At 37.0% G+C, this 21419-nt stretch overlaps 2 protein-coding genes across 2 annotated transcripts; both read right to left on the reverse strand.

The window, feature by feature from the left end:
• Positions 1-447: 447 nt before the first annotated feature.
• LOC592720 (iodotyrosine deiodinase 1) lies at positions 448-15105 on the reverse strand. Its single transcript, XM_030999589.1, has 5 exons — positions 14568-15105; positions 5153-5353; positions 4565-4785; positions 3776-3871; positions 448-1081 (listed from the first exon to the last, which is right to left on the reverse strand). The coding sequence occupies exons 1-5, from the start codon at positions 14824-14826 to the stop codon at positions 899-901; spliced, it is 960 nt and encodes a 319-aa protein (XP_030855449.1). The 5' UTR covers positions 14827-15105; the 3' UTR covers positions 448-898.
• A 1464-nt stretch (positions 15106-16569) lies between these two features.
• Positions 16570-21012, reverse strand: LOC105438635 (peptidase inhibitor 16-like). The gene is made up of 6 exons (XM_011666683.2): positions 20745-21012; positions 19994-20230; positions 18136-18221; positions 17779-17876; positions 17047-17565; positions 16570-16979 (listed from the first exon to the last, which is right to left on the reverse strand). Exons 1-5 carry the CDS (start codon positions 20967-20969, stop codon positions 17558-17560), a joined length of 654 nt encoding a protein of 217 aa, XP_011664985.1. The 5' UTR covers positions 20970-21012; the 3' UTR covers positions 16570-16979; positions 17047-17557.
• Between the last annotated feature and the right edge of the window lie 407 nt (positions 21013-21419).

Below are 21419 nucleotides of genomic sequence, written 5' to 3' on the forward strand. Positions count from 1 at the left end.
CTTAGTGCCAGCCACATTCACTTCCCTTTTTATTCATGAAATTTAGATTTTATTCATCTCTATGAATCATGATGTCATGAAAATTGACATTACTAATTTACATAAATATTCCCATACGAAAATAGGGAATAACATGAAGTTCTGATGATTGATCAAATTCAAATTTAAATTTATCAAGAAAATGACGTTTGTATTATGGAGCTCATGCATGAATATTTGAGGCATAAAATAGACATTCTTTATATCTAACTGATGAGAGCAGTATGCAGGCAGTGAGCTTTTATTGATAGCGCGTGTATTTTTTAAGGGGACGGAAAATATTACACCGATGAATCGAGAAGAACAAAAAACTAAAACTTGGTAGAGTTGGTTGATAAAAACATTCTTACGGAGTAAACGATTACCATTCGTACATCAAAATAAATTCATTCTCATTAATTACTTGTCTTGATTGACCAGGACTTAGACTTACAACAAAACATCAACAACAACCACTGAACATTAAAGGCTATAGTAGACAATTTAATAAAAATTCCCTTACATCATGCTCCTCCGCTCCGCCTTGTGGCCTGTAAAAAAGGGCTAAAACGATGGGCAGTATATGTCCATGCACTAATTGAGGATAGAACTGATGGGGTAGAGAAATTCTGTGATCGGTTTTCAAGATTTCATTCTATTCATTACAGATGCCTATATTCGATATTCCCTCTCCGTAAATTCGAACCTTTCAAAAAACGAACCTATTTCAATTTCAGAATTACGAACGATTTCGGAATTGTGAACAATTTTCAGAGTTAACGAACACTCATAAAAATGAACTTTCTATTAAAAGGCGTCATGTAATCCTAATAATATCCAACTAAACATGCTGGATATATACCTTGTACATGCATCTTCTTCATTTGACGATCAGAATTTGTTCTAATGGTTTGCGTTTGAAATCGGGCACGGTAGCATCCTTAGCCGGGAAGCCCACGGGTAGAAGAAGTAGTACCTTCTCATTGATTGGTCGATCCAGCAGAGAACGAAGCTTGGGTCCAGCATTCATAGGGGTGCTTGTGAGAGTCACCAAACCAGCATTCTATGGAAATATGACACAGAGGTAGAAGTTGATAAGAAATAGAATGAGAATCAAATTCCTTTACATTATGTTTAGTCGCGAGCTAAGAATTTGTAAAATTAAGGTATGGAGGGAATGAGTGCCAACCACTGGCGTACCTATGGGGGGGGGGGCAGGGGGGGCAGAGTGCCCCCCCTGACGGGCTCCAGGGGAAAAAAAGAAAAGGGGAAAGAAAAGAAAAGAAAGGAAAGGAAAGAAAAAGAAAAAAGGAAAAGGGAAGAAAAAAAGGAAAGAAAGAGAAAAAACGAAAAAGGGAAAAGGAAAGAAAAAAGGAAGAAGAAGAGAAAAGGAAGAAAAAGGGAAAAGAAAAGGAAAGGAAAAAAATGGGGAAATTAAAAAAAAGACCATGGCCGTACGCACCAGAGGGGGGGGGGCAGTTGACCCAAGATATTTTGAAAACGTACAGTTTTTTTTCCCGAAAATGTAGTATAGGCCTATACCAAATACTTCAATTCTACTTTTGAAAATGCAAAAGTACTCTCATGACCAGTTCAGTCGCTCGAACTCCCTTCAATCCTTTTGCTTTTGAGATTCTTCGAAAACTTTTAACGCATCTTTCCCCCTCCCCCACCAGAAAAATATTCCGCATACGGCCCTGAAAAATTAAGACAAATGTAAATAGGAAAATATAAGTGGTATAACAAATTCGAAACTCTTCGCTGGCGCGAACTGCTTGCTACCCTATTTTGTATTAAATATTTTCACTTGCTCGTCCCCCTGAAAAAAGAAAAGGATTATCATTACCTAGAATACAATTGTGCCCCGACGGGCCCCGACCTGCAACCATGGCAACAATAACACACAATGTATGTACCAAATGTTACTAAAAGAGACTAATTCATTTTTCTTGCTCGCTACACTCGCTCGCGAATAAAACGAATAGACATCGCTTTGGAAACAATTGTGCCCACCCTTGATCTGCAACAATATCATTAAAAATGGAAGAGTTGTTTCGCCCTCTCGCCAAAAAAGAATTGAATCGCGTTAAACGCGATTGCGTCCATCCTGACCTGCACCAATAAAAACAAGTTTATTTATTAATTTCTATTAAAAGAGAATTTATTTTTTTGCTTGCTCGCTATGCTCGCTCGCCAAAATGGAATTGACACCGCAAACGTGCCCGCCCCAACCTGCAACAACCAGTTAATAATTATGTACCAAACGTTATTCAAAGAAGTTTTGGTGTGCTCGTGCTCGCCAAAACGGAATTAACATCACCTTAGACATGATTGTGTAAGCCCTGACCTGCAACAAAAAAATCTGAAATTTATGAACCAATTATCATTACAAACATTTTGCTCGCTCGCTACGCTCGCTCGCCAAAATAGAAATAACACCGCTTTTAATAATCACGTCCCTGACATTGGAACAATGAACCCAAGTTTTATGTACCATATTTTCCCTATAAAAGAGAAGTGATTTTTTTTGCTCGCTCGCTACGCTCGCTCGCCAAAATAGAAATAACACCGCTTTTAATAATCACGTCTCTGACATGGAACAATGAACCCTATAAAAGAGAAGTGATTTTTTTCGCTCGCTAGCTCGTGGAATTATGTGCCCACCACTATAACCTGCTACAATATCATTAAAAAGAGAAATGTAGGGGGTTGCCTGCCCGCCAAAATGGGATTGACATTGCCTTAAACACGATTGTGCCCGCCCCCGACCTGCAACAATGAAACAAATTTTATATAGCAATTCATTGAGAGAAAGATGTATTTTCACTCGCTAGCTAAGATGAGTATAAAATCACCCTAAACACAATATTTTTCCCGCGCCCTGCATGGACAATTGAACCAAGTTTAAGTGGCAATTATTAAAAAAGAAATGATTTTTTTTCTTGCTCGCTACGCTCGTTTGCAAAAAAATGAAATTAACGTCGCTAACAAGTGAATGTTCCCACCCCCAACTTGCAACAATACCAGTTTATATACCAAACGTTACTTACAGATTTTTTTTTGCTCGCTCGCTCGCCAGAAGTGAAAATTAGCATCGCCTTTTTTGTTTGTTTCGGTCGCTTGCCCCCCCTGACGGAGTACCCCAGGTACGCCACTGGTGCCAACTATACAAACTAGGGCCCTGTTTCATACACCTTGTTTAACAACAAGTTACAGTAAGCTACTGAAATCATCGCATTTGATTGGCTGAGCGCAAATTTGTCATAGAAATTTAGCATTTGTTATTGATAACGAGTTTTATGAAACAGGGTCCTGGTCTCTTGTTAAAGATTACCTGAATGGCGACTGCCGCGACTATATAAGAAAAGTCCTATAAAGATGTCCAAACTGGTCTCATGTTAATTACTACGTGTATAGCTGACAGAAGTAGTCCTACAGCGATATCCACAACGACGTGGTGATTCGTATAGTGATATCCGATTGGATTGGCGCTAGGTCAGAAAAGACTCTGATCTTACTGAATGGGAGGCAAATATAGTCCTAAACAGAGATACTGGAGTATAGTTATCCCGGGAATGGTTACCTGGATAGAGGACAGGACTTGTCGTCAAGCGTTTCCCAAACCTTTATGGTAATAATTTCCTGACTGGCGGCCTTAGGTAGTCCAACAGTGACACTCACAGTAGAAATAACGATTGCCAAAAGGGCAACATGAGATAGACATACACACAGTGATTTCGTGCATGGGTATGATTACCTGAATGGCAGCAAGGAGTAATCCTACAGAGATTCCTGCACTGGTCTCGTGGTAATAATGGGTTTTCCTTCTTCCATCAGCTCGAAAACCGTATGACTATCATAGAGAAAATATAACAGAACAAAGAATATCGTGATTATATGGTTTTCCGAATCACAAAGCAATGTGCTATAATGGATCTACAATCCTACAGCACAAGCAAACAAGACAATGTGGGGTAATATTCTGAATTTTGCTCAGAATCTACATTCTGTTTGTGAAGCTGTGTTATTTCATGGGCAATACTTTTCACCGACGTTACTTGTACTACTCATCTCCATTACGACAACAAACAGGAGGGAAAAGCTCACTCATAACTTCCAACTTTACCTATCTCAACACCTTCTTTGATATCAACCCATTTATAACGACAAAAACGATAAAGGGCTCTCTTCAGATGTGGCTTCTCTGAATTTTTGTTTTTACCTTTACCGAACCAAACACTCTCTTAAAAATCTTTGTCAGTTTAAAAACGTCATTGAGATAAGGACGTGTCTAAGGGGACCTTTCCGTTTTGTATGCGTATATTAAAATTATGCCTTTTCCAAAGAAATAACCCTTTATCTTTACCAGACCCAACACCCTCTTTAACACTTGCCTGTTATTTTCAATTTTACTGAACAAAATGTGTTCTTTAACACTTCTATCAATTTAAAGACGAAAATAAGACAAAGAGCTGTCTCTAGATCATAGCTTCTCCAAAAATTATTGTAAACTTGATAACAACCTGCATTCTCCTCTAACATTCACCTGTTTGAAGACGACAATAAGATAAGGAGCTGTCTTGAGGTACGGCTTCCTCCAGGAAGTCCCTACACTCTTAAGATCATCCAGCCAGGCTTGACCCATCCTCTTCTCATAGTTGATCTTCTCTTCGGCTTCAATGATCTCTGTTATCTGCTCCTTGAGATGGACATCCTTCACAGCCACGAAGGTCCAGGGCTCGGTGTGCGCTCCACTCGGACCAGTTCCTGAAGAAAAATGGAGGCGTTTTTTATAATGATATATGATAGGTTGTTACGTTTTAATACTGTTACTACTACCAATACTACTAGTACTAGTACTACTACTATTAACATTACTACTATACATGCTTCTATCATTATTATTATAATAGTAACAGTACGATTATTTCTACACCTATATTCACTCATCTATTCCTACTCCCATACACTTCTGAAAGCTGATGTGTACTCTTTTAATATTGACAATTGATTTGGTATATGCCCTATTCCTTCAAAGAAAGATTTAACTTCCCTTTTAATCTAGTCAGATGTATCAAACCCTTGTACATTTTCGTTTATCATTATCATGATTATTGTTTTTACAGGGACATACCTGCAGTTCGAATAAGATTATCGATGACCTCTGCTGGAACGGGATCTGTAGAAAAAAGTCGTACGGATCGCCGTTGGTTCATGTCGCGGTAAAACTGAATTGACCGCTGTGTCATCTCATCGTCATTATACCGCGGTAAACTGTAAGGTATGTGCTGTCCTCCAGATGCCAACGCTTCCCAGTCAACGTCCACATCATTACCTGGGTTGAAGAAGGAGGAAGAGGAAGAAGAACAAAAACAAGAACAAGAACAAGAACAAGAACAAGAAGAAAAAGAAGAACAAGAACAAGAAACAACAAGAACAAGAAGAAAAAACAAGGAGAAGGAGTAAAAGAAGTGATATAAATTATTGGTTCATTGAAAAGGGCAATACCCTCTTTCCCAAATTCTCCCCTTTCTTTCACTCTCCAATCTCTTTATTTTTTTCTCTCTCTCTCTCTCTCTCTCTCTCTTCATTTGTATATATTTTATCATTGTAAAACGTATGTTGAACATCGTACATTTTCAAACTTTACGAGTCTGAGTCATCCATGCTGTTGAGATGTGTTCAGGGTCTTGAGTCGTTGCTGTTCATCGCATAAGACAATAAGTTGTAACAATTCTCCCCATTATCATTATTCCCTGTTCATTCGTTTTCTATGTTACATTCACGTCCACCTCCCTCTGATTCTCTTACGGTCCCCCTTCATTTCCTCTTCATCTGTTATGAATCCAGTCACCTGTATTGCCCTGGTCATGACTTTACAACCGATATAACCACAAAGCAAAGGAGGACTTACTCTATTGGCAATGATATGACTATCCACTCAGGCGCGAACGCAGGGGGGGGGGGGGGGGTTAAACCCCCCCTTGATTTTTTGTTATATGTATGTTATGTGTATTTTTTTTCGAACCCCCCCCCCCTTTTATTTATTGATTTTTTTTTTTTTTTTTTTTTTTTAATTTAAAAAAAAAAAAAAAAAATTATGCCAATAGCTGACCCCAAAAAGGTGACCTTACCCCCCCCCCCAACGGAACAAAATGTCAAATTTTCAAATTTCGAGACCCCCCCCCCCCAAAAAAAAAAAAAAGTGTCCTCTTACCCCTCCCCCCCCCCCCCCCCGCTTATTCAGCGGCTGGCTGAGTCGTTGCGAAATTTTGAGCCCGATTTTAACCCCCCCCCCCTGAAAAAATCCTGCGTACGCCACTGTATCCACAACTGTTGGTAACATTGGTAAACATTGGTAAAACAAAATATATACACACGGATGATAAACATGAACTTATGAGCTTGATCTACTGTACAACGTCATTACTATCAATAGCCGACGAAGTATGTATGCATACATCATCAACCCATCTATCAATCTTAAAGGGAACTAGTGAATACCTTTTGCAGATGTTGGTAAGGGAGGGTCAGCATCATACCACACTAAAGTGAACTGACATAGGTCCCGAAGCATTTTACAAACACACACACATACACATAAGATGGATAAATTGTTGATGGTGAATTAGGTGCACCAAGTTTTGTATTTTTAACTCGGTGGTTCTGTAACAAAAATGTGTGTAATTGTTTGTTGGAACGAACCAGTAGGGCAGTGATCTCCGAACCTTCATGTCCCGGGTTCGAAACCAAGTCGTTGCAACTGGTGCCATATGGTAAAGCATTTAACGGAAAATTATGGTTAGTTAAGATACCGGAAAATCACCTCTAACAACAATTACATTGTACTTGCCTTAATATCGATATGATTTTGTTATATGTATATCTGGGAGGGGAGGTGGTGTTTCACAAAGATCCTAAGTTCAACTTATCTCTAAGTTGGACTTAACAATTATGGAAATCCGTTAGCATCTATGCTAATATTTTGTAAAAGTTATTTAAAAAGGCATAAAATGTTAATTCAAATCATTCAAATTTTCTATTAACAAGAAGATTTCATGTTCTTGATGTGGAATTTATGAAAAGTCTAAAATATTGAATTTTATGGCTACAAATGGCTCTCCATGATTGTTAAGTCCAACTAAGAGTTAAGTTCGACTTAGGATCTTTATGAAACAACCCCCTGTGCTATGATTAAAATAGCTTCTCCTTTTTTGTGTGTGACAAAGAAACAATACAGCCGTGAATGCTTCATATTTTTTTCACAATTTTTGAGGCAATTTATATGAGGCTAACGGGCACGATAAAGATAATACCAGCGAGCCGAGAAGTGCAGCGAAATCATAATTCATGCTAATCAAAGTGTGATCATGATGAATGTAACCTCATTCGAGTGAAGAGATCGTTGATGCTGTATTGTGGCAGCATCACTGGGCTGGAGAAAAGGCAATCCATTTAAATGCGCTAGTTGGACGGTCTGTTGTGTATGGGTTGGGAAAATATGATATTAATAAATTGTGATAAGTTTTACCTGAAAACGATTATTTGAAGTCAGTCAATTTTAATGTTTAGCTTCTGAGGTCTGGTTATGCTAGTGGTGCCTTTGATAACGGGTACCGGGACGTAGTTTATATCGAATATATACAATGTTTTGTTGAGAATTGTTTATTCAAACAATTGCGGGATAGTACAATACGATATAAAATTATGTCACAGCAAGGCGCGATTTGTGCAATTCCAATTATTGGCCTTCGACTTCAGTCAAACGCCATTCAAAAACTAAACGCATTGTCTAGGATTTAGAGCCTGCTAGCCAAAATGTGCTTTGAGATGCTTTAAAGGTAATACAAAGTTTTGGTATGGGGTCATGAATTTGGTTCAAATGAATATTATTGGAAGCATATGCGATCCTACAATAATCATTGATCGTTGTCGCGGTTGAAATCGAGTCTAAAGTTATGAAATTATAAATAATAAACTCGTGATGTTGTATAGCTCCCTCTCAAGGTCAAGATATTATTAAGCTATAAAATAAAGTTTCTTGACGAGAATCAACGGCGATTAGCTATTCCCATTTGGAAATTATATATCACAACTACATAATTATTGTAAAATTTTCATGGTCGCAGCTACCATTGTACGACCGTAGGCGCTGTTTGAAATTTATCAAAATTTACCGGGAGCACCGGTAAATTTTTATATTCAATTTTTCTCGAAAGCAGTAGTATTTTAGAGGCTAAATTTTCTAGTGCTTATAATACATCCACAGGGGCATCCAAATATATCAAAATTGTAAAGAATCACTATCCACCCAATTTTCAAAATTTCCCAAACCTTTGTATTACTTTTAACAATACATTAATTGAGATTTTGCTCTTTTACAGAGGAAATAAAACGAACAACAGTTTTTATCAAAATTTGAAATACATTGCACTATAAATGTCAATACTGTGAATTTGTGTTGAATTGATGGCATAACCGTATTTATCTTCTTCCTCAGCTTATTATGTACTAAAATATGGACTTGAAATTGAAACCCTTTATGAAGAATTTTCGCAAAAAAAATAATAATTCAGTTAATTAAAAAGCGAGGGAGACGAAAAATTGCAAACAGTCAAAAGTGAACTTTGAATGTTGAAACAACAATTACGAACACAAAAGGTGTGTTTTTGCTGATATTTTTGGAGACTCCTTTTGTTAAAGCTCGCCGAAGGTTGAGAACCCGTGAGAAAATTGTCTTTTCTTTCATAACCTTCCAGATTCGTGACAAATTCACACAGACAAGGACCTAATGACGTCCAGTTTAATAACGCAGGGCCCAGGCACACCGATGAGACCGACACCAGACCGACGACATGCCAAAGAAACTAATACATTATCCCTAATGGAGAGTAATCGATCAGTCTGGAATCGCTTTGACGTTGCGACTGGGGTTTGAAATGTCAAGCTTATTCCATTGTGAGAAGACAAGTTGGTTCGCATGTCAAGATAAATGTTGAAAGGTTCATGTTAAAGATCACTTGTCATGTGTGAAACGGTCTTGGTCTTGGTCTTGGGAGCCAGGGAGAGAGTCCAAGCCCACCTCCAAAAATGTTTCTAAATGATTTTAAACGAGACACATGTAGAAAATCACTGCAAGAACCCAAGTTTGTGTATACATGTATATATTTACATTTTGCTAGAATCGTGCCAGTCTTGATATCATTTTGTCAGGTTTATCCTAATCAGTTTATGTTTTCGTATTGATTAGAATCCATCTCAAACAGATTATCAAATCATTATTCATAGCAAAAGTGTGAAACAGGGAGATATCATAATGACGTATAATGATATTAGACAGGTGAATTAATACGAATGATAATTAACAAAGCTGAATGGGGTATCCAGCCATTCACTACACCATTGATTTGACTATATACATGCATTTTCTTTGTTTTGTTTGTTTTATCATTGTGATACGGAAAATAAATACCAATAACAATACCAATACCAACAGATATACATGTCTGTTATGCCTAGCATAGCCTACATCTAGTAGTAAATACATCTTTACCCAAGTACATTTTCTAACCTGATTATAAACATAGACCCTATATTATACATGCCAACATTTGGAGGTTTCGGGGTGAAGTGGTTCATTCACTTGACTCTAAATCGAGGGGGTTAAAGGTTCGAACCCCATCCCTGCACAAACGTCATTTGACAAGACATTGATCCGCTTACTACTCTCCACCCAGGACTATAAATGGGTACCATGCATTTACTGGGGCAATAATGATTTCAGGGCCCACAGTGAGCAGTATTGATACTGATGTGGATACCATGGGTAAATATAACTTGATTATTATTTATTATTATTATTAAATGAGTGTTAACATATGTTCCAATGTATGCAATTCGCTTACTACATGTATCCCGCGTCAATGATTTTCGTGTACTAAGTATAAATATGTATACGACCGTTACCTGTGTCAGTATATACCGACACACATAATCATATTTACAAACACTTTACCACAGCAGTTTTTTGGCCATTTTTATTAGAATGTTTGAGTTTCGATTTAACTACGGATAGTATAGAGTTGCATTTGAAAAGTTTATATGATTTATTGATTTTCGAACCAATTTTCCTGAAGACAATAATGCAGCAGAAAAAGACAATATTTCGCAGAGAACAGGTTGGTTGATTTCACAACTAACTTCCGTGTTACTTTCATTGGTACGCGTCTGTTAGACTTAGTGGCGACGTAATTGAAAGAAAGCTTGAATGAGATGTGCATGGTAGCACCAAATTGATATTTTTCGACATAAAAAGTCAGTTATAATCAGGCAAGCAAGAAGAGAAAGAGAGAGAGAGAGGGGGAGATATAGGGAGAGAGAGAGAGAGAGAGAGAGAGAGAGAGAGAGAGAGAATCGATAGAAGCGGTTATGTATTACCCTGCGATATGTTTTGATACCGAAGATTGAGTGTGTCAAGCAATGCCAATTGATGGATAATCATTAAAACCCCGCTAGAACTATTCTAATCTCATGACACCACTTGAACTTGCAGATAAACGTGATTCAAAGTACGTGTTCTTTTTATCTACACTGTAAGAAAGTAAGGGATAATATAAACAGCACCACCGCAAGTTTATTATTATTTCCTTTTTATTTTTTGATTAATTTAGACTGGTCACTATTACATGTATATCCGTCCTCCATTTATTACCACAAATACTTCACTGGGGCCTACTAGTCCTGTAGAAGTTTTTCAGACCTGGAAAAGTTGATAAGTACAAGGTTTTTTTGTTGATTTGTGCTCTAGATGGGTATTGAAGTAAATTCAGCTTGGTTGCCAGCTTGGCAACCTTGAGCAACTTGTTTAATAGCCATATTAGCATAATCATCTAATTAGCATATGCAATATGTAATAATGTTGCTAATCTCAATCCAGGAAGCCTGAAAACATGGATAATACGACTTTTCAAGGGTTTTCTATGACAAGGAATTCATTTATGACACCAATTTTTATTTTTAAGTAATACAATTGTCTTAAATAGCATAATTAGCATAATATGTACAATATATGGACTTCATTGTCATTGTTTATCTATAAAGCCTAAAAATGGTGCAATGCAAGATTGTAAATCACTTTTGAAAGATTAATCATTAATTCATGAAAAGATATTCCATGTATGTGTAGTGTAATTAGCTTAATTAGAATAATAATCTAATTAGCATATATGTGCAATATGTAATAATGTTTGTAATCTTAATCCAGGAAGCCTGTAAACATGGATAATATGACTTTTCAAGGGTTTTCTATGATGAGGAATTCATTTATGACACCAGTTTTTAATTCCAAGTAATGCAACTGTCTTAAATAACACAATGAGCATGATGTGCTAATAAGCATGCGTACAATATATGGACTTCATTGTCATTGTTTATATATAAAGCCTAAAAATGGTGCAATGCAACATTGTTAATCACTTTTGAAAGATTAATCATTAATTCATGAGAAGATATTCCATGTAGATGTAGTATAATTAGCCTAATTAGCATAATAATCTAATTAGCATATTATGTGCAATATGTAATAATGTTGCTAATCTTAATCCAGGAAGCCTGAAAACATGGATAATATGACTTTTCCAAGAATTCTGCCACAAGCTTGAGCAACGTCGGGCTTGTACTCTCAATGGTTCTAGCTTTGGTAAACATAGACAGATCATAGTTCGCACTGTTGTATTCAACATCCCTGGCCTACGTACGTACCTGTCTCACCACATCATCAATTCATTCCATCACTATCATCTGCTTTAACCATCTTCAGTGTGTTTCCGACAGTCTCTATTAAATCCAATGCCTGAAGCCCAACCTTATAGGCGTATGATGACCAGGCACGTAGCCACGTGGGGAGCACGGGGGGGGGGGGGGGGGCACGTGCCCTCCCCCGAAAAAAATCCATATATTGTACGCATGCTTATTAGCTCATTATGCTCATTGTGCTATTTAAGACAATTGCATTACTTGGAATCAAAAACTGGTGTCATAAATGAATTCCTCATCATAGAAAACCCTCGAAAAGTCATATTATCCACGTTTTCAGGTTTCCTGGATTAAGATTAGCAACATTATTACATATTGCACATATATACCAATTAGATTATTATGCTAATTAGGCTAATTACACTTCATATACATGGAATATTATCTCATGAATTAATGATTAATCTTTCAAAAGTGATTTATAATGTTGCATTGCACCATTTTTAGGTTTTATAGATAAACAATGACGATAAAGTCCATATATTGTACATATTATGCTAATTATGCTATTTAAGACAATTGTATTACTTAAAAATAAAAATTGGTGTCATAAATGAATTCCTTGTCATAGAAAACCCTTGAAAAGTCGTATTATCCATGTTTTCAGGCTTCCTGGATTGAGATAAGCAACATTATTACACATTGCACATATGCTAATTAGATGATTCTGCTAATATGGCTATTAAAAAAGTTGCCCAAGGTTGCCAAGCTGGCAACCAAGCTGAATTTACTTCAATACCCATCTAGAACACAAATCAACAAAAAAACCTTGTACTTATCTACTTTTCCAGGTCATGTACATTGTATATGGTACCGTCTACTGGACTATACAGCTTTACATGTTTGCTTTCATGTAGGTCCCATCATATTTCTCTTAGTTAAATCAGTACTTCATATTGACCACTTATCTTTGTTATTTATTATGTATTATTGAGAAGAAAACAAATTGTACTTTATTTGAAATGTATATGTATATGTATGTTTATGAGAAATATGAAAATAAATGAAATTAAATGAAATGAAAGTAAAGTCGAGAACCGCAATTGCATAGTAAAATGATTGTCTTGAGGGTACTTGGGAATGGCTTATTATGCAGGAATAGTTTTTGATTGCAAGGTGTTGGTGTCATCATATTTTTAACAAGTTTTTCACATCTTGCTGAAAATCACAGGCACGTCCATCACACATGTTTGAGTGTTTAGGACAACTAAAACATGTGTAATCCAAATTCTTCTCTGTTTTTTCCGTCATATTTTGAGAAGGAGGCCATTTTAGTATTATTTTTTATGCGACATTGCCGCTTTGATGGGAATACAATAGAAAACTCACATATTATTTTTCAGTTTTAACAGACAACGCAGGCCTATAATTAATTTTTTTTTAAATACCATTGTTCTAAATATCGTCATCAGTTAAGGACACTTTTACTACCATAATTATTATGCTTAATAAAGGATAAACGCTAGTTGATTGTATTTGACATCTGTGTTACCTGCCAAATGTAGAAATAAACCGGAGTTACATCTTTACATAATATTGTGTAAGACATCCTGCAATGGAGTGGAAGGCGTCAACATAATACAATAAAATATACTATTACTATGTACGATATTGTATGGTGAGCCAAATTAGTACGTGTCAGAGCAAACAAATCTCAATATCAAGGTCCTATTTTTACATTTGTCATCCCTCAAAGTGTCAGTCTGTTTATTCTGCAGTTTAAATAAAATTATGCTGATAACGCAAATATGACGTGCACCGTATGAACTATACTCCGCGTTTTAGCTTATGGTTTTCCTATAAATACCACGGGGGCAGTAGCATAGCACTAGCAGGAGGTACGTCAAAAAATGTCAAGACTTTGATCGGAGATGATTGTGTACATTGTTATCAGTATATATTTCCAAGGACTCTATTCCTATTTACGATAGGCCACGTAGTGTTGTCCTAAGATATTATACTGTATGTATATAGTTATGTACAAGGCCGACTTGCTTACCCACTAACTTGATAGTTCTGTTCAGAATAATCCAACTTCAACCACTATTTCCAGACTGAAGAAAAGTTACCTTATCTATAAGACAATATCTGACGAAATTCGTCTCCTTCTGTCAGGTGAAAACTAATTATTTTGGAGACAATTGAAGAATATGATTTCATGAAACTCTAGGTCTTAAATGAGACAAACGTTGAATAATTTGTAATGTTTTTCCCAAACTCGTATCTTAACTTTCACGCGGTATGCAGGTCTTACCTGCTTCTATACTACGAGGATGCTCGACTCACCTGTCTAGATATCTACCTCTCTGATCATGCGATTGCTGACACATGCCTGAGGAGTTACAAATACATCACTCTTTCGATATCATCTCTCTAAACCTTTCTTTCCCTCACTCTCCTTTTTCTTGTTCAATGAAATTTACACTATAATATGCTATATGCAAATGTAATTGCAAAGTATAATTTGACCTCGTATTATATAAAATACCCATGTTCCCAAGCATGTACATGTTAATTTTATATACAATTTTAATAAACGACCAAATGTTTAATAAATCATTGGTTATATGTAATGATGGTGTATGCTACTGATAAATATTTGCATATTTATTAACAATTACAATTATATTGAACTCTCGCGTCATGTTTATGTAGATTTACATCTTAATTTGTAAACAATATACACAAAATTACTCTAAAACATTCGATAAGCAAGAAATGAACACTTTTCTCACCGTCAGTATCGCCTGCATCATTCGGTTCACATGACTCGAGCTTCGTCTGGTTATCAACAAGGCGATCGATGTCGCCATTCGCCAAAGGCGGTTGAGCGATGTTGTTATTTTCTCTGAGAGTGTTCTTTCCCGTTCTGGATGAATCGGATCCATCGCGATCACGGGATGGACGAACAAAGCTTGCGACGACGAAACCGACGACGACGGCGAGTAGTTGCGACCAGTAGGCCGTCACGAATGGCGCGTAGGTGTCTAGCATGATGCGGCACTTGAAATGACGCAATCGAAACAAACACTCAACTTCGAAATCACAACCTTCTATCAATTTATGTTAGAAAGCGCTGTTCGAGGTGAAGGGTAATATCTTCGAGGAACGAAAGGTGATGTAGTCTGCTTTTTAAATTGTAGTAATGCATACACGTCCTAGGACGATGCTACAGGGGTAATATCTCCTACCCCATACACAACCGTGTGCAGTTATTAACGAAATTGTTCTGAAGCGGCGAGCGGAACGCTGGATTTGTTAGCCCTCTGTCTCGAAGCTCATGCGTAACAATGGGACACCCTCATACGGAAAACATTGATTATTGACTGGAGTACGACCATGACGTAAACTACCGTCGTTTTATTTGAGCAGAGGCAGGAGACGAGGTAATCTGAGTCGGGACATCGATTTGAGTGCAAATATTGCCTCTCATCAGGAGCAGGAGGCCCCGGATGAATAATGATTCTAGGAGCCAGGCTTGAAAAGTGCAATTCGCAATACCCTGGACAAGAATATGTCTATGTGCTTCGTTTAATGACATGATTGTACCTGATAGAATGTAATGAAAGGTGAAAGTTAGTAGGTTTCATCCCTATCAATGCTATATTCCGACGCCCTCTTACTTTCTAATTGCTTGTTTTTAGAGCCAAATTGGTGTTTTATTTTATTTATCATTTATTGATCTATTTTTTTTTATTTCTTCCTTTCTTTCTTTCTTTCTTTCTTTCGTTATCCTTATTTATTTATTCACTCATTTGTTTATTTATTCATTTCATTTTTTCATTTTTTTTCGTTTTATTCACTTTTTTTTATTTGTTATTAATTCATTTCGTATTCTGTAAACAAGTTGAATCAAAATTTTCATTTGAATTTACGTAGAAAGTTTTTAATTCTAGCAGGTAACGATGATTTTAAAGGTCAACCATATCCAATAAGAGAGTATTATTATATGTTCCAACACCTTGTCTATAACCCGCCAGTTTGAATAGTAAAAACAGACCCATACAACCACATACATTTGCATGCATACAGGTCGGAATACGTAAAGGTTGAGTTCTGGCGAAGATGACAAATAATTTGTAAGCTTTCTCATTTTTTTTAAGTATCAGTTAGGAAGAACATCATTATAATAGTAGAAATGTCTCTTGAAAGGGATTGCTCCTTATATGCCATGTTATTCGAAATCTAAACAAGAAATTAACCTAAGAAAAATTTAGTCCAAACATTATGTTGTGTGTAGATCATATACTAATGTCTGTGATCATTTCAAAACTGCACAGTATACATCAATTCTTATGTACGACATTATAAAACAACTACTATTCACACAATCACCACAACCATCATTACCACCATCATCACCACTACCACCACCACAGCAACAACTGCGACGATCACCATCACCACCATAATTACCACCACCACCAAACGACCACCGCCACCACCACCACAACAACTATTATCACCACCATCACCACCGCCACCGCCGCCATCACCTATACCACTACCCTAACCGCCACCACCACCACCTCCACCTCCACCAAAACTACCACCACTACCACCACAACCACCACCACCTATTTTCCTTTTGTTGCAGTCCATTTTAAGTGGCAATAATTGCCCTGTGCGGACAATCAGGACGGAAGTCGTATCGTAAGTTACATAAATACAACTAAATAAAGCACGCGTTTCTGATCATGTATGATATTAATTGTTGCTGAAATTTATTGTTAACAATCTAGTATAATTTCATCTTCAACTCTTTATTAATCGGTGTTTTAAATTAACAGTTTGTGTGTAGACTGACATGAAAACAAAATATTGGCTAAATTGGAAAGAGGCGTTGGACTCTATGAAATATTATCTCCAAGATTATTATTTTGAGCCAACGTCATTTTGAGTGACAACATAATACATGGCTTCTCCGCACGAATTGGCGCTGTACCTTACTTTGATTATCTTTTGAATTCAGTTTAATAAGGTTGTATCAACTTTATTCAAAAGTACGGCGAACCTCAAACAGAGAGATATTGGTCATGAACAGAGATAAGGGGAGTTCTGTCTTGGAAAATGACGTCATTCCTTCTTTTTTAAACCAACGGATGGTTCATGTATCTTATTAATGGTAGTTCTGTTGAAGTTTCCAACTAAAAAAATTGCATTCATTTTGCGTTACGATTTTCCTCACTACCGTCACTTCGTGAAAACAAGGACGTAATGACTCATGTTAGCTTATCTTAACATGAAAGCGCTCGCCTTCATCAGATCATTATACTGAAGGTGTTTTGCAATTATTTATGATTTAAAGCATGGTATCCCTCTTCCTCCATTTGATACAACAAAACTAGTTAGAACAGAGAGTGTAAATACAACTGAAGCGGTTTATCTTTCATAAATGTGATTCCTCTGAGTACTTCCAGCTTTAGCAATATTTTACTTGTTGATCTTGTTATAGATTAAAAAGCAAGTAGTTAAACGAACTCACAATCAAAAGAAACAATATAACTGATTCTATTTAGTTTTCTGATCTCAGATAAGGATTAAATAATAGCTTAAGGAGGACAAGACACCCTTATATCCATTCATTCGATGCAACCATGGATTTGATAATACATGTATAATTATAATTTTTTATCACTGTTCATTCATTGTGATTTTCACCAATATAGATGCTTCGGGTGATCGTGAGAGGGCGGCAAATCTCTTCCCGTTGTCATCCATCAGTTTAACTCACTGGAATAATGAATGAAAGAAGAAAAAAAGAACGATTACAAATTATTTAAAAAAACGAATAGTAGGTGGCTATATGTACTTGTATTTCGGGGTGGAGGTTATTCAGGGTAGGAATAAAAAGTTTGTAACTAAAAGTAGTTTTAAAAAATGTATATATCATCAGAAAATCTTAATTAAAAAAAAATCAGAATATTATTACAATCACCAACTTACTTTTGCACAGCTTGTCAGAACATCCGCCACGGTAGCCCCATGGGCATTGGCTACAAGACGTCCCTTCTTCGTATGGTCGTTCTCCTCTGTAGTTACCTCTAAAATACCATAGTAAAGGAAACAGAGATATGGAGATTTACTGTGTAAAAATTCGTTTTTTTTTTCTTCATTTGATTATTTTGCGTTGATATCGAATTGTGCAACCATGGTAACTTTTGAATCATCATGTAGGGACGGAGTAGTATAAGCTATTAATTTCTTTGAGGGGGATGTTTATCTCTATTACCCGAGGAGTACCAAGTAGTGGATGGGCTTTTAAATAATATATATTATGTAATATTAATAACTATATCATACCCAGGGCCATAGTGGCAGACCAGATGATCATACTTTCCACATTTATTCCAGCCGCATCCAATGAATTGAGTTTCTGCCCATGCGACCTAAAATAGGGATATAGGATGGGGATGGCAAACAGAGAGGGAGAGAAAAGAAGATAAGGGAAGAGAAGAGAAGAGAGAGTGGTAGAAAGAGATATGAAGAGATATGAGATATGAGATATGAGATATGAGTGTAACAAAGAGAGTGTATGGGTAAGGAATAAATGGATGGGAGAGAGAGAGAGAGAGAGAGAGAGAGAGAGGGGGGGTAGAGAGACAATGGCAGAATGGGAGAGACAAAAATGAAATTAGAATAATATTAAAGTGAAGCTACTATACAATATAACTCACTTACGCATGATACATACTACATTATATCATATATATACCGGTATAACAACCCTGAAATTCTTCCTACTGTGCTACGACTCATCTACAATACAAATTAAGACACGGGATGGCAGAGTTAAAGGAAACCGAACCCCAAGTAATAACTTTACTTATTCTGAGAGATTTATTATGTTATTACCCATACGTCTAACAGATTCCCCACCAAAGTGTATGAGAGAGGTATAAAGCAAAAATAAATTACAGTTTCTCAGCACGACATGGGCATCGCCATTTTCTTGATAATGTGACGTACTATGCGAAGTCGTTTATCAAGTAAATATATTCAAATTTATGGATGCTTCTTTCTCAGACGTGTTTGGTGATGAAGCATTTCATTCACCTCCTTTGTACTATAATTGCCAGAACGCATATTGCATAAATTAGTTAGTGCTCTTCTGGGTTGAAGGTTTCTCATAAATGAAATAGATTTGTCAACTGCTATAGTGTAGTATTTATAAATGAATTTGTTACAATTGTGCCCCTGTTATTTATTTATTACCTAATATGATTTCTATCATCTCAGTTGTTATTTTTTTTCATTGAAAAGTAAAGGTTTCGTTATTGATTTAAAAATTCTTTCCAACTAAAGCTTGGTGCATGATACATGTACAACTTCAACAGATACGTCACATTTTTAAGAAAATGGCTGCGCCCATGTCATGCTGACAGGCATCACATCATGCAAGGAATATCTTCATTTATATATATCTTGTACATTTTCGTAAGGAATATTGTACATGAAAGGGCAGGAATACATCTCATTTTGCAGAATACCTACACTTATTATTTGGGTTTAGGTTTCCTTTAAAGGAAATGAAGTCTAACTGCAAATCAATCTTTACAAAACAACAAAGGAAGTTCCAACAATATCAATCAACCCTCAGCATGTCCAGATCGATAACACGATGCTATTTAAGAGATTTGTTTCTAACTTCTTATGATAACATCCTCTGGTGGATCGGATGGGGGTTGTAGAGACCACCCCGCCCCCCCCCCCCCATGTTGATGAAATAACATAACAAACGTGCAATTTTAGGGTTTGAAGAAAATCTGCGCCCTTTTTATTTCAGAGACTTAGGAAGCTGTTGATTTCAAACCAACTCTGTATCCATTATACACGATAGGAGATATAACTGTACCATATCAAACTGAAGTCAATTCCATGTTTCTTTCTTATTCCACATGTATTTGTTATTATAAATCCTTTTTAGTGTTGTAACAATGGAAATTAAATAAAATGTTATTCCATTCTGATGTTGTTAGAACACATAACTAATATATCAAATCTCGAACGTTTGCCGAGTGAATGGAGAGAGCCGTTGGAATTATTGCGGTAAAGAAAAGGTTAACCGAAATCATTAATCACAAACAACGACAAAATTCCAGAAAGGGCATTTAGCCCCCCCCCCCCGGGTATGCTAATTAGGCATTTGTACGTTTCATACCTGAGTATAATGACCACAAGATTCGCCTGTCTTACATGTGTCCCTGTTGTAATTGTAATACTCCTTCTCTTCGTTCCACGAATCTACGTAGTGGTACATGGTATAACCGTATCCCTTGGCCAGGTTCTGGCCAACCCACTCCCATTGGTCTGTCTCACGGTCTTCACTTGGGTTGTGGTCCCAGATGCAGGTGTTGGCCCAGTCCTGTGCATCCTTGGCTATTTCGTCGTTCCATTGCTGATTGATTAGAAAGTGTTATCAACATACCAAAAAGACGTTAAAAATAAAAGACGGGAGTTGCTGCTACCTCGTTTGGGGTTCAACAATCAGGGGATAGGGGCAACGTCGATCTGGCGCTGCTTAGTGGCTGCCGGGCTCACGATCAATTGGGCAAAAAGAATTTCCATTTTCGGTTGAATACAATTTGGAGTGGACTTTAAATTATGATGATTATTATTATTATCAATTTGGGGCGACTTATGCCAATTGTGAATTCTTTTGAGACACATTGTAGATATAGAAAATGGTGAGCCTTGCCATTCACCATAGGGGTGGTAGGTCTATGCATTATCCAACCAGATGGAACTTGACCCTGCACAAGTGAAAGATATATGACATGCAATAAAGGATAGACAATACACAGCAACATGGACAATAATTAAACTTAGAATAGGTCATCAGTTAAAACGAGAACAAACTTTGGGTGTGAACTAGTCCTACGTGGTTAAGAGCTGGTAGGCATTCAACTTACAAGTACGACCATGTTGGATGCAGAAGGAGACACATCACCGCGATGCATGTTGTGCCGGGCCAGGAGGTTTGATTTCTCTGCCTCTGTCAGTCCCTGCACGGACACATCTCTCTTTGGACGGCCCTCGGGTGATGCCGACAACATCCCAGCCAGCATGCCCTTAGGCTCGTGGGCTAGGCCCAGAGAGACTACGGCTAGAAGTAGGAGACATGATGCACGAATCATCTTGAGACGAAGAGTGAGCGCGGGTGTGTGTGTGTGTGTGTGTGTGTGCTGGTACGACACCTTCTCTCGAATGAGATACCTCACAAACTATCCATCCAATTGTTCATTTCTGTTGATACAGTATGATCTGATGATAGCATCATTTTATTTTGTTTCGTGATAATTTTTCTTTATCTACTTGCGAATTTTGTTGACACAATGTAGATCTGATAACGTTAGAAAATGGTGGGTTAAAGACAGATGGACGGGCTTGTAATAAATATGCAATATGATAATATAATAAATGTAAAGATACGTGCATTAGCATGAGGTTGCTTCACGAGCGCTTTTAAAAAGGAAATGGAGGGGTGTGACCCTCCTCCACAATTCTAAATGTAAAAAACAACGAGCACGCACAAACAAACAACAACAGACAAGGTAAGCCTTATTTACACAAAAGAAGGAAACAGG

Source organism: Strongylocentrotus purpuratus, unplaced genomic scaffold (genome assembly GCF_000002235.5).
Source record: "Strongylocentrotus purpuratus isolate Spur 01 unplaced genomic scaffold, Spur_5.0 spur5_scaffold_5, whole genome shotgun sequence".
Lineage (NCBI taxonomy): Eukaryota > Metazoa > Echinodermata > Echinoidea > Camarodonta > Strongylocentrotidae > Strongylocentrotus > Strongylocentrotus purpuratus.